General features: G+C 51.8%; 6 protein-coding genes across 6 annotated transcripts; 4 read left to right on the forward strand and 2 right to left on the reverse strand.

Annotated features, from left to right (window-relative positions):
• Window positions 1-1830: 1830 nt before the first annotated feature.
• BZA70DRAFT_100379 (uncharacterized protein) lies at window positions 1831-3329 on the forward strand. Its single transcript, XM_064909313.1, has 3 exons — window positions 1831-2322; window positions 2387-2683; window positions 2740-3329. Exons 1-3 carry the CDS (start codon window positions 2108-2110, stop codon window positions 3269-3271), a joined length of 1044 nt encoding a protein of 347 aa, XP_064765701.1. The 5' UTR covers window positions 1831-2107; the 3' UTR covers window positions 3272-3329.
• A 304-nt stretch (window positions 3330-3633) lies between these two features.
• On the forward strand, window positions 3634-5276 carry BZA70DRAFT_285709 (nuclear envelope protein Cut8). Its single transcript, XM_064913779.1, has 2 exons — window positions 3634-3894; window positions 4057-5276. Exons 1-2 carry the CDS (start codon window positions 3789-3791, stop codon window positions 4857-4859), a joined length of 909 nt encoding a protein of 302 aa, XP_064765702.1. The 5' UTR covers window positions 3634-3788; the 3' UTR covers window positions 4860-5276.
• Window positions 5277-5339: 63 nt separating this feature from the next.
• BZA70DRAFT_269955 (histidine phosphatase superfamily) lies at window positions 5340-6887 on the reverse strand (the record flags this gene model as incomplete). Its single annotated transcript, XM_064911244.1, has 3 exons — window positions 5340-5976; window positions 5997-6714; window positions 6770-6887. The coding sequence occupies 3 exons, from the start codon at window positions 6885-6887 to the stop codon at window positions 5340-5342; spliced, it is 1473 nt and encodes a 490-aa protein (XP_064765703.1).
• A 268-nt stretch (window positions 6888-7155) lies between these two features.
• On the forward strand, window positions 7156-8487 carry BZA70DRAFT_292182 (Rad1/Rec1/Rad17; the record flags this gene model as incomplete). Its single annotated transcript, XM_064914359.1, has 3 exons — window positions 7156-7321; window positions 7386-7758; window positions 7824-8487. 3 exons carry the CDS (start codon window positions 7156-7158, stop codon window positions 8485-8487), a joined length of 1203 nt encoding a protein of 400 aa, XP_064765704.1.
• A 79-nt stretch (window positions 8488-8566) lies between these two features.
• Window positions 8567-11422, reverse strand: BZA70DRAFT_292183 (uncharacterized protein; the record flags this gene model as incomplete). The annotated part of the gene is made up of 5 exons (XM_064914360.1): window positions 8567-9397; window positions 9449-9627; window positions 9681-10715; window positions 10774-11005; window positions 11075-11422. The coding sequence occupies 5 exons, from the start codon at window positions 11420-11422 to the stop codon at window positions 8567-8569; spliced, it is 2625 nt and encodes an 874-aa protein (XP_064765705.1).
• Window positions 11423-11786: 364 nt separating this feature from the next.
• Window positions 11787-13399, forward strand: BZA70DRAFT_285715 (uncharacterized protein). The gene has a single exon (XM_064913780.1). The coding sequence runs from the start codon at window positions 12032-12034 to the stop codon at window positions 13328-13330; it is 1299 nt and encodes a 432-aa protein (XP_064765706.1). The 5' UTR covers window positions 11787-12031; the 3' UTR covers window positions 13331-13399.
• The last annotated feature ends 228 nt before the right edge of the window (window positions 13400-13627 follow it).

Genomic DNA, 13627 nt, shown 5'->3' on the forward strand with positions numbered 1-13627 from the left:
CGCCGCCCCAGTCATTCGCTCAGTCTTCCACCGAGAAGCCGCGATGCGGGCGTCAGGCGATGTAGTTCTGGACTGCGGAGGAGTAGATGAGTTTTTGCGCTTCCCCCACCTCTGTTGGAGCACTATTTTTCAGTCATTTTCACAGCTTGGTATCGGTAAGAGGGAAACAGATGCCCTAATCGGACTATCAGGCAAGATTTGATACAGTTTTGAAAGGAGTCAAAAAGGTACGACGGGTTGTAGTCTTTTTCGAGACCGGAAAAACTTAAGCGGCCGCACGGATCTCTTTCGCAGGATCAAACTCAGCGAGGAGACAGTTGTGTCAGAGCAGTTTTATTAGTAGTTGAGTAATTACTAAATATATATTTAGAAATAGATAAAGCAATGATGATAATGAAGTATTATAGTAAGGAGAAAGAACTGCTGTGAAAGAGGGAAACTAGAGGACAGCTACAAGAGTAATGACTACGCGGGGATTGGAGGCAGACAGGACGGGAAATGAGGAACGTGCAAGTACTCGGATTCGATAGGGACCACAGTGAAAGTGCATAGGCCCACAAGCACGATAAGGCAGTTATTAAAAGTGAAAACGGCTGAAGAGAAGGCAAAAGACCGAGGCAGAAGAGAGAGGAAAGGAAGAGGTGAGGTCGGGCTGTCAGATGAGATCTTCGGTTTTGATGGCGGCGGCGGCGTTTTAGTTCACAGAAGCCGCCACCATCGCCATGTTTAAATCTGAAGTAGGCTAGAACAATAGACAATGCCGGGAAACAGAGAGGATGTTGGAAGAATGACGATTCTCAATATCACTATCATCTCATTATCTTCTTGTTTCATATGATAACAAGACAGAGCGCGATAAAGAACGAACGCTCGACCTTTTCGTAATTATTTCGCCCAGATATCGGCCAGCAGGTCATTGGTCAGTAGCTTAAGGCTGATGCCCAGGTGTCCTGATCCAATTACTGAGGCATACTGAAGCAGCAGCGAGGGTTGGCACCGGGGACAAAAGCTCAGAGGCAAACAAATTTCGGCGGTCGCGGGCCGCTTGGGTTGAAGCCGACAGACAGGCTTTAGAGTTAGATGTCGGCTCTCGGTCTGCCTTCCGTCGCCTGCTTTTGGATGGTTGAGGTAGGGTTGTTGTTTCATGTAGTGATATATGTATATCAAGGATAATATATTTGTCTTTCTGCTCTCTCATCTATCTGCTATCTGTTTAAACAGCCATAAACAAGTCGTGAAGGGAAGAAGAGGACCCCGACGCTCAACCTCAACAAACAGCGGACGCACAGACGACATCAAGAACTTTAGCCAAACAGCAGCGCGCAGGCGGATAACATTACTAAATCTGCTCTTGCCCAAAGACTCAGAAAGAGAAAACCGTAATTCTGACAAAAACAAGACAGAAAGCGACATCGGCAAGCGGTGCCATCGACCGCCACCAAAGCCAGCTGTAAGCCATCGCAAAGCCATCGAACATCATCAGACATGTCCCGGCCAGGTACTACGCCACCGACGAGCAGAGCAGCAACGTACCCAGACGTACCTGCACTGAGGCGGTCGCGTGGCGTTTGCTCTGCAGCTTCCGGGCTCGGCCATGGCTGTTTACGGCTAAGCGCACGGAGATCAAGGATGGCCCGCGAAGGACTTAAAGGTTATCCTTTGCACTCCTGCCTCAGACAACCTCCTCGTCCGCTCCGCGCGTGCTTTACTAAGCCTGTGCGTGGCGGGTGCAGGCCTTGATCCCGGCCTGCTATCTCCAACTGCTCATGGCCCGCTCGGCCGCTGCGCTTTATCTCGCCCTTTATCTTCCCTCGAACCACTTCTCCCGCATAAGGGCTCAGTGTCCGAAAGATAAGACTTATCGCGTGTTAACTCCCGGGCGATGGCATGACTCAGTGCTGCGTCAGGCCACAGTAGAGCTCGTAAATGTAGGGCAGCACGGGCCGTTGAGCCTGTCAGAGCCTGCGATAAGAAGATCTTGCTCTCCCAGCTGGCTCTCCTGCCATATTGCTCTTTTCCCTCTCCTTCTCTGCTCTCCCTCCGTAAGATCCATACTCTTTCTCTGCTGCGTAAAGTACCTGCACTCACTCGAAAACCAAAGCAAAAAATGGCTACTATCACAACCGTCACCGAGCACGTCGAGAACCACGAGGGCCAGATGGTGCCGATCACCATGCGCGAGCTCGTCCAGGTCCCGGGCGTCGTCCTCGAGGACTGGTTCGTCGACCTCATCCGCGACGGATACTGCATCGTCAAGGGCGCCGTCTCGAAGGAGCACTGCGAGGAGTACGTCCAGAACATCTACGAGCTTCTCGAGTCCTTGTATGTCTCATCTCTCCTCCGTCTATCCTCCGTTTGTGTGAATCTGATACTAATAACCATACAGCAAACTCGGATTCGACCGCCGCGATCCCTCCACTATTCACAAGACCAAGCTCCCTCCTATGACCGAGAAGGGAATCCTCAAGGACAACGCCATCTCGCACGAGGACTTTGTCTGGAAAGTCCGCGCCGAGCCCGGCGTCATCAGCACTTTCGAGCGCATCTACAACACCGAGGACCTCATCGTCTCTTTCGACGCCATCAACGTCTCTTTCCCCAAGCGCACGGATGTGCCCAAAAATGCTCCCTGGCCGCATCAGGATCAGAACCCCAAGAAGCCTGGCTTCAGATGTCTGCAGGGGTAAGTCTACATCGTGTTCAACTGTACATCTTTGCTATATACTAACAGCTCTCTAGACTCGTCAACCTGCTGCCCAACGGCCCCAACGACGGCGGTCTTGTCGTCATGAAGGGCGGCCACAAGCTCAGCAACGAGTTCCACAAGCTGAACGACACACAAGAGCAGGAGGTCGCTGTTTTCTCGACCGAGTACTACACACTCAGCGACGACGCCGTCGCCTGGTTCGCCTCCAAGGGCTGCGAATGGGTCAAGGTCTGCGCCGACCCCGGTGATCTCATTCTCTGGGACTCTCGCGCGCCTCACTACAACTGCGGCCCCGAGGGTGACAACCACCGCATGGCTGTCTACACTTGCTACATGCCTGCCGCGGAGGCGTCGCAGGAGGACCTCAAGAAGAAGAAGATGTGCTTCGAGAACAGATACTCGACCAGCCACTGGCCCGATGTCCAGTTCTACAGCGACAACCACCCGCGCCGCGAAGGCGTGCCCGAGCCTGATTCGGCTATCCGCCAGCAGCCCCTGCACGAGCCCGTCCTGAGCGAGCGCGCTTTCAAGCTTACCGGAATTCCCTACATCAAGGACGAGTAAGCTGATTGCTTTGTCTTTAGTATTTTCTTTTGGTTGGTGTAGTTGAATTCCTCTTTTTTATATTCTTCTGCGCTGAGGTTATGGATTTTTATGAAAAACGGTTGGCAGATGGTGTTCTACGATTTTATTTTTTCGTTTCTCTTTTTTCTATTTTTTTTTTCTGTTATATTATTGATCGCATTAAGCATAATTAATCCTTCTGAATCATAATTAGACAGAACCGGTGATGAACAGTCGGTGGACATAAAATTTACACATTTCCCAAAACAGAATAGCGTCATTGTTGGCATGGCAACCACATAAATTAAACCTTCAGCACACAACTTTTTAAGGTGACGATCCTGGTTCGGTGCTGCGTTCGGCCACTCCTTTGCTCTTCCCGCCTTCGCACCGCCTGCTCTCTTCTTTGGGATCCTGCTCTTCCTGTCTTCTTCTGCAAAGGAATAGGCTGCGATTATACTATCACTCTGATCATCCTCTTCTTATCCTATCCACAGCCATCGCATAGAGAAGAACTATGAGCGCCGTCTTGCCACTGGCTGGACCCCATGTAGGCTTCCCGTTCTCCACCCAGCTGCGTGAGAGCGGTCCGGAGTCGCCTACACAGCATCAATCCAGAATTGGTATGTACTTCTTGTGGTGTTTTATCGTTTATCTATCGGTCTTCTTGTTGGCCGCGATTGGCGGTCTGCTCGTGCTCGTGATTGCTCGAATGAGCCGGAGCTGTGATTACCGCGCCCCACCCGATCAAGGAATCAGCTCAACTAACAGCTTTATCATCGCAGGACAAAAGAGAAAGACGCACGACTATGATTCAGACGACGAAATGGTGAGCTCGCCCGAGGGCACCTCGCCTTCCTTCACTGCGTCGGCGCACGACTACGCACATCAACATGCCTCTCCCATCAGCCATCACAGCCACTCCAGACCACACGCATCGCTTCCCAAGCGTGCCCGCACAGAAATCATCGGCCGCCCTCTTCCACTCGCGCGCCAGCTCGAGACTCTCGATGCCCGTGCGCTCAAGGCGATTATCTGCCAGCTCGCCGACAAGCACGTCTATCTCTCCGACGAGATTAGTGGCATGGCCCCCGTTCCTACTGTGCACAGCAGCCTCGAACTTCTCACTCGGTATTTCGACCGCATCTCGGGTGCGTTTCCTTACAAGTGCGACCCGGCCGGCGACTACGCCTATCTGCGGGTTCGTCCCCAAATCAGCGAGTTTCTCGACGCCGTCAGTGACTACACTCCGCACTTTTTGCCTCCGCGCGAGCAGCAAGTAGGCAACTGCCTGCAGTTTCTCGACGGCGTCACCACGCTCGTGCACAAGCTGCCGGACTGGACGACCGAGGCGAACAACTCTCTCAAGCATGCTGCGTACGATGAGCTCTCGCGTGCCTGGGCCTTGGTCGTTCGCGAGGCTTTGAAGCGGGCGAATGGCATCGTGCTGGAGTACGGCGGATGGAGAGATAAGATTGAGAAGCACAACCAAGCTGCCGGCGGCCGACTGGAGCGTGCTGCGCAGACTGTTGAGGAGGGCTTGAGCGGCCATAACCAGCGAAGAATAGTTCCTGGCCGTTTCTTTTAATTCTTTTTCTTATTCTATAATTGTTTTTGGGAATGTTACTGTTATCAATCTGCGGAGTAGAATCTTCGTGCTAGATATTTTCATTCGAAGGGTTATGATGCATTTTACTCGTGAGTAAGGACTGTGATTGATATATTTATATTGTATATATACTGTTGTTATGCTTGGGATAGGGACTTTTGTGTTTTGTTCTGTGTATTTTTTTCTTGTTTCTTTCTCTCATTGTTTCCTTCTCTCATCATGGAGTTTTATTCATTACTTTTTCCCGATCCTTCTGCTGTCTCTTTCATTTGTAAGGTTTATGTAGTTGTCGTTCGTGTACTCTGTTGTTGTGTCGTTTTGTTTTGTTTGATGACAGTTATAGTTATTACAGATGTTTTATATAATACAATGAATCCATGTTGCGATAACAAAAACTCAAGGAGATAAACGAATAAATACACTAAACCAACCCGAAATAAAACCAAATCACACAGAAAACTACGCCTGCTGCTTCTGCATCGCAGCCCCCTCGACCCGCGGAATAGCCTTAAACGCAGCATCCATCTCCGGCGCGTCAACGATCGTCTTATTCAGATTCGAGCGGCATCCGAGTTCCCAGTTTTGAGGGACGAACTCGTCGACGGCGGCGGAGAACGCGGCGAGCGCGCAGAACGAGGAGTCGCCGTCGAGGTTTGTGCCGGGGGAGGCGCAGGCGGGGAGGTGGAGGATTTCGTCGTTGTAGGATAGGCGGACGTAGTAGTCGCGCGGGTTTTTGGGTGAGCTGGAGGGGGAGGAGGAGGGGGAGGAGGGGGAGGGTTTGGCGAAAAGTTCAAAGGTGAGGTCGGATGTGAAAGGGGGCCATTTGTTGTCGAAAGCGTCGAGGGCGCAGAGAAGCGAGGCGATAGTTGTATCGTGAGAACCGTAGAGGGCTAATTTAACCGGCTGCTCTTTCGGCGCCGACGACGAGCCCTTGAAAAGATCGACAAGCGAGCCGGAGTTGATACCGTGTGCTTTCTGGTCGCCAGCGACAGCGAGCTTGATGCGGTGCAAGAAGTCGCCCGCGAGAGCACCGACAGCCAGCGTGCGGTACTCCTTTGACTTTTGCACGCCGAGGTACCATTCCTCGATCACGGCGCTGCGGAGGGTGTCGATCACCTGGTCGTCTTTGAAGCCGTCCGGGAGTGCGACGTCGTGAGCCACGCAGGCGGCGACGGTGTCGAAGATGCCGGACGCGCGGGGGAGCCGTCGATGGCGACGCCGTTGGGGAGGACGTCGCGGAGGAGATCCGAGGTGCGGCCGGCGAGGACGGGGTTCCATTTATGAGCGACGATTTCGGCAAACATAAAACCGAGCTCGGACAGCCGTTTGCAGTTCTCGTCGTTCGGGTACGCGTTTTCCTGGGGAAACAGGCGCGTGTAGATCACGGGCTTGAGACCGGGCGCGCGGTAGGTGGTCGGATAAAGAGCCTGGAAGAGCGAGAGCAGGGTCTCGTTCGACCGCGCGACGTGCGACGACCGAAAGTAGAAATCAGAGTGGTCGGCAAACATCTGCGGCAGGAACTTGAGCTCGTCAACGTACAGCCTCCGCAGCTTCTCGCCGAGCTTGAACCCGGTCAGGCGTCCGAGATCAGTCAGTTCGCCGAGCATACACAGGCCGTCGTGCTCGCCGGGCTTGAAGCCGGATGCCGGCACGGGGACGTTCTTTGGCAGCTCGCGCGCGACGGACTCGAGTCTGCGGACGTACTCGAACGGCGTGGCGGCCTCGTTCGGGAAGCTCACGATTGTCTGCGTGAAGCGCTCTGCGATCTTGCAGAACGGCCAGAAGGGCTGCAGACCCCATGTCTGGAAGCGTGCGCGCACAGGCGTCCGTTCACCTACATTGTTATCAGCACAAGCGCCGTATATTATCATCAGTAAGAGCAGACATACCATGGCGAAACAGAACCTGGACCTGCAATAGCTCGAGGTTGGAGGGATAGAGCTTCTTGATTTCGTCCGGACTTGGGAACGGCGGGAAGTCTCGCGAAACAGGCATATGATCCGTCATTTTTTCTCCTTTTTCTCTTCTTTTCTTCTTTGTCGCGTATTGTCTTGTATTCCTTCTTCTCTTTTATGCTCTCAACAGCTGCCTGAAAGACCACCTGTCAAGTCAACTCTCAGCATCAGAGCAGACCTCGACTTTTGCTTCCTCGGGATCGACTCATAAAAAGCCGCATGACAAATAACTTAGTAATACAATCACGTGCACTCCAACGCGTCTGCTATTTGACTGACCAGCATCGCGTCGAGATGATGAACGATTCAAAGAGCAAAAGATGGTGGAGCTTTCGCAGCCGCCGCCGGTGCTGGACGCGGTGTCGACGTGCGTGTCGTTTATTTACCGGATCTTGAACACGCTCGGACGCGTGTCGCGGCGAGCGACGGTGTCGATTGCGGCCGAGGGAATCACTGTTTCGGTCGAGAGCTCGAAGGCTTGTCAGGGTGTGTCTCTTCTTCTGTCTGTTTGTGCTGGTTGGTTTAATGTTAATGTGTGAGGTTGCTGCAGCTCATGTATTCCTTGACCGGGCATTCTTCTCAACATACCTCTTCAATCCTCCCCACCATCCCGAAGCTCCCCCAGGATCCTACACCACCGCGCGCTCTACCTCCTCAGACGACGACAGTCCAAGCGTGGCATTTAGTATACAGCTGGATGCGCTGATTGAGTGTTTCCAGATCTTTGGCAGTGAGTCTACTGCTGAATCTGGCGCCGGTCGGATGCAGATCGGTGGACGTGCAGCTGGGGGAGGAGGAGGAGGAGGAGGAGATGGCGATAGTGAGCGACGACAGCAGCAGCAGGAGCAGCAGCAGAAATTTCTGGGGTCCACGAGTGTCTGCAAGCTGCGGTATAACTACCCAGGTGACCCTTTCCTTCTAATGTACCTTCCTTTTTCCCATCCTTAACCCCTCCATTGATCGTCAGCCACTAACACGACATATACAGGCTCGACGAAGGCAGTCTCACGACAACCTGCGAATTCACAACCTCAACCGAGCTCGACGAAATCAGCGACATCATTCTTTCCTCCGACGCGCTCCATCTCAACGTGATCATGAAACCCGCCAGCCTGCTCGAATCCTTCCGCGAGCTCGACACGCCCAGCACGTCTGAACCCACTCTTACCGTTTCTGCTCGGAAGAATGCCAGCAGCGGGAAGAATAGTACTGGTGGGGAACTGGAGCTGGCGTGCACGGGGGAATTAGGTACTGTGGCGTGGCTGGTAACCACCCGTGACCACCGAAACGTGATTGAGAACTTCGTCATGAGCGACCAAATCGCGCACCTCACGCACTCCTACGCCTACTCAATGTTCCAAAAAGTCCGCGAAGCAGTCCGTCTCGCGACGCTGATCAGTCTGCGCGTGGACGAGGACGGGATCATGAGTATCCAGTCGATGTGCGACATCGGCGACGGCAGGAAGGGGTTTGTTGATTTTCGGTTTTTGCCGGTCGAAGGTGACGGTGCTGATGCGGAGGATGACTATGATCGCGAACGGGCGGGGAATGTGAAGACGCAGACGTTGACGGAGAGGATTCGCAGGACGCAAAAGTCGCAGGCTGCTTCTGGTATGAGTATCTTTGACTCGAGTGATAATGATGATCTCTGACCTTGTCTATTGTTTAATTTGTTGGTGCATATGGCGTTCTTGCTTGGCTTTACTTAATTTGCTATTCGAGTGAATAATTTCACACAAACTCATCCACAAACAACAACCTCCTGTCAAACTCGCTCCCCATCTCATCCTGAACTACCCGCCACTCAACAACAAGCAACTCAACCGACTCAGTCTTGCGACCAAAGTCATACGTTGTTCTCGAGTCCTTTCTGCGCACTCTAAACTCCTTCTTAATCCACTTTCGTACTTCTGCTATCTCATCATGCGTTCTTTCAGACCGTCTGGGGTCTACCAACAGCACAATCCTGCGAGATGCTCTGTACGAAAACCTTTTGATGACAATTTGTCGATACCTGTTCAGCTCACTAATGTATTCAATCTCTATCGGATCCTTATATACCGCTTCGTAATTGTCAATCAACTTTGTTCGAGCGAGAGCCGCATACGAAGCAAGAACAATACTCGTCCCCAGCATCCAATTTACCTCGTCGCGTCTGCTCACAGCCAGCGGCGAGGGCTCCCAAGGATCAGACTTGTTGAGAATCGAGCTCATCTCCAAGCTCGTCAGCGTCTTTGCTCTCTTCGCCTTCCGCTCATCCTCATCTTCATCTTCAACCTCAGACTCTTTCTCATAACCCCTCGGAACGCGCGAAACCGGCATCTGTACACACGCGTCTGCTATATTCTGCAACTCATCAAACCCCACGCATTCGACCCAAGAGCGGCCGTCTTCATGGATCTTGACGACCCTGGGCCAGCGCGGCACGTAAAAGTTGTTTCCAGACGGCTTGTCGAAGCCCGCAGACATAATCTCAAAAATCTGGGTGCGATAAAATAAAACAAGGGGTTTGCGGGGCGAGAGGTAGGGGTGGAGAGTGATGTCATAGTCCAATTGATCCGACTTGATAGTTTGTCAGTACGCGCCATGCCACAAAAGAGAATTGAAACTCACATCATCATAAGGATATCCATATGTTCGAATCATGTCCTGCATGCGTGCCTGGTCGGCCGCGTGTAGCAGATACTTGACTGTGAATATGACCTCGAACATTGGTCGCACACCGAATCGCTGTACCTCTTCCTTATTCTTCATGCAGCCGATATAGTAGACATTGTACTCTCCGGGGCCCACTATCATATCGTTAGCATATATCATCGACATCTCAAATTCAACACAGCAATACTTTTGCGCTCGACTGCCCGCTTGGTATCCACCCCTGCCCCGATCACGCAGAAATCCTCTGTATCACCTCTCCCTGCCAAGTAGTCCTTCTTCAGCTTGATCCACTGCTGATTCCCGACCTTCATAGAGGCTTCTAAATATGTCGAATCACACAGCTTGACGACAACGCCCTCCCCTCCTGACCCCACGACTCTCTCAAACACCGGAGCCACGCCCTTCGTGGTGCACCTAGATTCAGAACATCTGACAACGGTACGCTCGGCCAGCATCGCATGGCCATCAACTTCAGAGACTACTTTCTCGAGTACACCCCGTCTGGCTTCATATGACTCGTTGAGCATTGATATCCCATCAATCTCGAGCACGTCGAAAAAGACGACCATCAGCTGCTCGTTTTTGATTGACTCTTTGTCGTACGCAGCACCTATTTTCGAACCGCCCCGGGTGACATGATCTGTTATACGGTGGAACGGAGCAATTTTTCGTTTCACCCGGTCGTAAACGACCATCTCGGCCTCTAGAATTATCGACGTTGAAAAGTGAGGACAACATACGTCGTTCGACAGACGAAGCCCTTTCCGGATCGCATCGAGGACGCCTGAGCGATCCTTAGTAGAGTTTCTGCCGGATTTCGAGAAAATAGAAAATCGTCTGATAATCTCGGGCGGTTCATTTAAATCATCAAATGCACCATCATAATCAGGGCGACAGTCTATATCAATGTGGATCTGCATTCGTTCCCCATCATACTTTGTCTCCACGCTGACGAGCGAGCCGGGGTTGAACCGTCGAGTGGGCTCGTTGAGATTACGGCCTTTGTAGCATTCGGGAATGCGCACTGGGACGCCTACAGTCGGAGCGAGCCACTGGAGAAGAGTCTGCTTGTAGATCTCCTGATGCTTGGTATCCGGACGAGGGTGAGCTAGGAAGATATCAGACGGAGGGCTGAAGAGGTGATCAAGGGCGTCAGGGAAGCTGCTGTAGAAGGAATAGAACATGGGGAGAGCAAAGTGAATATTCCTTAAAACGGCATCGACTACGATGAAAGCAATGTCAGCGCACCAATTGAGGCCAGTATCAATAACAAAACTTACCGGGTAAGGTGACTGGCTGCATATTTCGGTTGAGCATTCGAATCAGCCATTTGATCTCATTTGGTTGCAGCTTCTCAATCATTGGCTGTAAAAGTTCCTCGGGAGATGTTTCCTGTCTTTCGCAGTAGACACCTGCTGCGGAGAAACGGCAAGTGCCGGCAAGGGTTGCGAAGAACTCGTCAACCTGAGCGACTGTGACAAGGGGCTGAGAGGATGGTGGAGTAGCACATGCCTTGCGAAAAATTATAGTTAAATAGCTGTGCAAACAAATCACTTGAAATATCAGGAGGACGCAGCATACAGTTGGGGTGAGGAGGTCAGAGATAACAGAGGCATTCTCCTCACCGCGCTTAATCCTCGCTTCTGCCTGCTCGAATCTTCGCGTGTGGCGAATGCCAGCTGCGGTACCAAATAAGTTGAGAGTGCCCAGTTTCGAAAGACCGTATCTTCGATCAGTCCGGAGCTCGGGAAACAGGCAGGAGAGAGCGCAAAGTAGCAGGTTTTTATCAGCGAGAAGATCGTCTCGGTGCATGATGCACCACTTTGCGTAGTGCATCATGACACGGTTGCGGGACCCCCAACCAGGTAGACTTTGCTCCTTCTCAATAGATCTGAAGAGATCGCAGATGGAGGAGAATGGGAGAGCCATAGCGCGTGCGAGAGGTAAGATGCGGGTTTGTTGGCGAACGCGACGCGATGAAAACAAGCGTGCTCAGCACGTGACTACGCGTGTGGAGTGCGTAGTGATTGAGTGAAGTGGTTCTGATTCAGAGGCAGGATCAGAGTGGATTGATCAGGTTGAGAAGGAATAACAGCAGAGAGAAGAAGAAGAGCAGACCTTTCTGAGCAGAGTAGTGCTGGGTTGGTAGAGATGATCTGACTGTGATCTGAATGATCTGTTGATCTGACTGTTGATAGAGACTGATACTGATACCCTACAGATCGTGATGTTGAGACAGAGAATCACAGCGAGCAGGACAAAGCGACTGCAGATGAAACAGAGAACATAAGATGAGAATAACAAGAATAAGAAGAAGAAGGAAACGAGAATGAAATAAGAAGAAGAAGAAGAGGAAGAGAGGAAGAAGTGCGTGATAGAGGGTGGAGTAGCACAAGAGTTGCAGAGCGTCGTAGAAAATAAAACCCGCCGGATTTCTCTCCGCCCTCGAAACCTGTTTTCTTTCTTCTTTGCCGTTTATTGCAGCTTTAATGCAATTGATTTTGTTCTGTTTCTATATTGATTACAATAAACAGAGAAATGGACTGCTTGACCGTTCATCCGGCTGATATGATCCTGGCTTCTGCGTCCTCTGCTTCGTCTACATCGTCTTCGTCTTCATCGCCTGCTTCGTCTGCCTCTTCATCACTCTCTATTCCTTCATCTCCGCTATCTTTCTATTCTCATTCATCTCCATCATCATCTGCTCCTCCGACTGCTCTCGCGCTCTCTGCTTCCTCTCCCGGATCTTTCTTCTCTGGCGTCTTACTCCCCGGCTTTGAACGCCACTCCTTTGCCGATCTCGCGCCTAGAATGGCTAGTGTCTGGCTCCCGCTTTCTATCCCATCGTTTTCTACTTCTATGAATGTTGAAAGATCCAAGAATGTGAAATTGGGAAATCACGATAAACTTCCTGGATCTGATGACAGCCACGAGAGTGCCATGGAAGAAGAAGAAGAAGAGACTGAGGATCATGATCACGATGATCAGGAGGAAGACAGTGATGATTCAGACTACGAGCCAAGATATGATCCCGTGCTGAAACCTCGTTCGTTGCGCTCCCGCTCTCACTCTCACTCTCAATCAGTCTCCCGCGGTGGTAGAAAGAAACTATCGACTGCCTCTGCCGCTGCTATCGCTGCTTCCATCGCTGAATCCTCCAGACGTCGTTCTCATCGCCGATCTTCTCGCCGGTCGTCTTGCTCTTCTACTTCCTCCTCCTCCACCTCCTCCTCTTCCTCTATCTCCTCCTACTTCCAGCCGGCAAATCCCACGCCTCTAGTCGCCGCGGCAAACACTCCCGATCCGCGGTTCGCCAGCAGCGCAAGCCGCAACGGCGGCTCTTACCGCTGCAACCGCGACGTTCCTTTCAGCGAAGTTGTATCGATCCGGCCTGTATCTGTAACCGAGCACCCGCGCGTAGCCTACCGGATTCTAATTGCCTGCGCGCTTTTGAATGCGCCGCCCGAGCGCGGCCACGTCCTTCGCGTGGACGAGATTTATGGGATTATCGCGACGCGGTTTAGTTACTTTGACATTGCAAAGTCAGCGCGGAACTCGTGGAAGAGCGGGATCAGGCATACGCTGAGTCACTCGGTCTCGTTCAAGAAGGTGTTGATGAGCGAGAGCGCGGATGGGAATCTGCGTCCGAGCGTGAGGGTGGAGGAGGACACGCGTTCTGCACACAAGCGATCTAGAAGATCGCGGTCGGGTGATAGTGCACCCCGCCGCAGCACTAAATCTGCTAGAGAAGTAAACAGCGCGGAGGGGACGTTTTACTGGACGTTTAGTGAGGAGGCGTGGGAGAAGCAGGCGGTGCTGGTGGGAAGTCACCGTTAGTGCAGTGCAGTGCAGTCAGTCTGAGTGTTGCGGCCACAAAATAGTGTTTTGCTTATTATCTGCCGATCGATCTGTTTGTTTTATATGTCATTGTACGTAGCTTAAGCGAATGCATTATATTCTTATCCTATTCTTCTCTCGTAAGTGCTCTGTGAATGAACAAGTACTAACAGAAGGGGAGGTAAGGGAATTACCCGATTGGGTAATAATCGCAAAATCACTCGTGCGACAGTAAATATATCTGATTTGCGGATGTGATGGGGATTAAGACAAAACGTTGCAGATCTGAGAATAAAA

This window comes from Myxozyma melibiosi, assembly GCF_037950935.1.
Source record: "Myxozyma melibiosi strain Phaff 52-87 chromosome Unknown BZA70scaffold_16, whole genome shotgun sequence".
In the NCBI taxonomy this organism is placed as follows: Eukaryota; Fungi; Ascomycota; class Lipomycetes; order Lipomycetales; family Lipomycetaceae; genus Myxozyma; species Myxozyma melibiosi.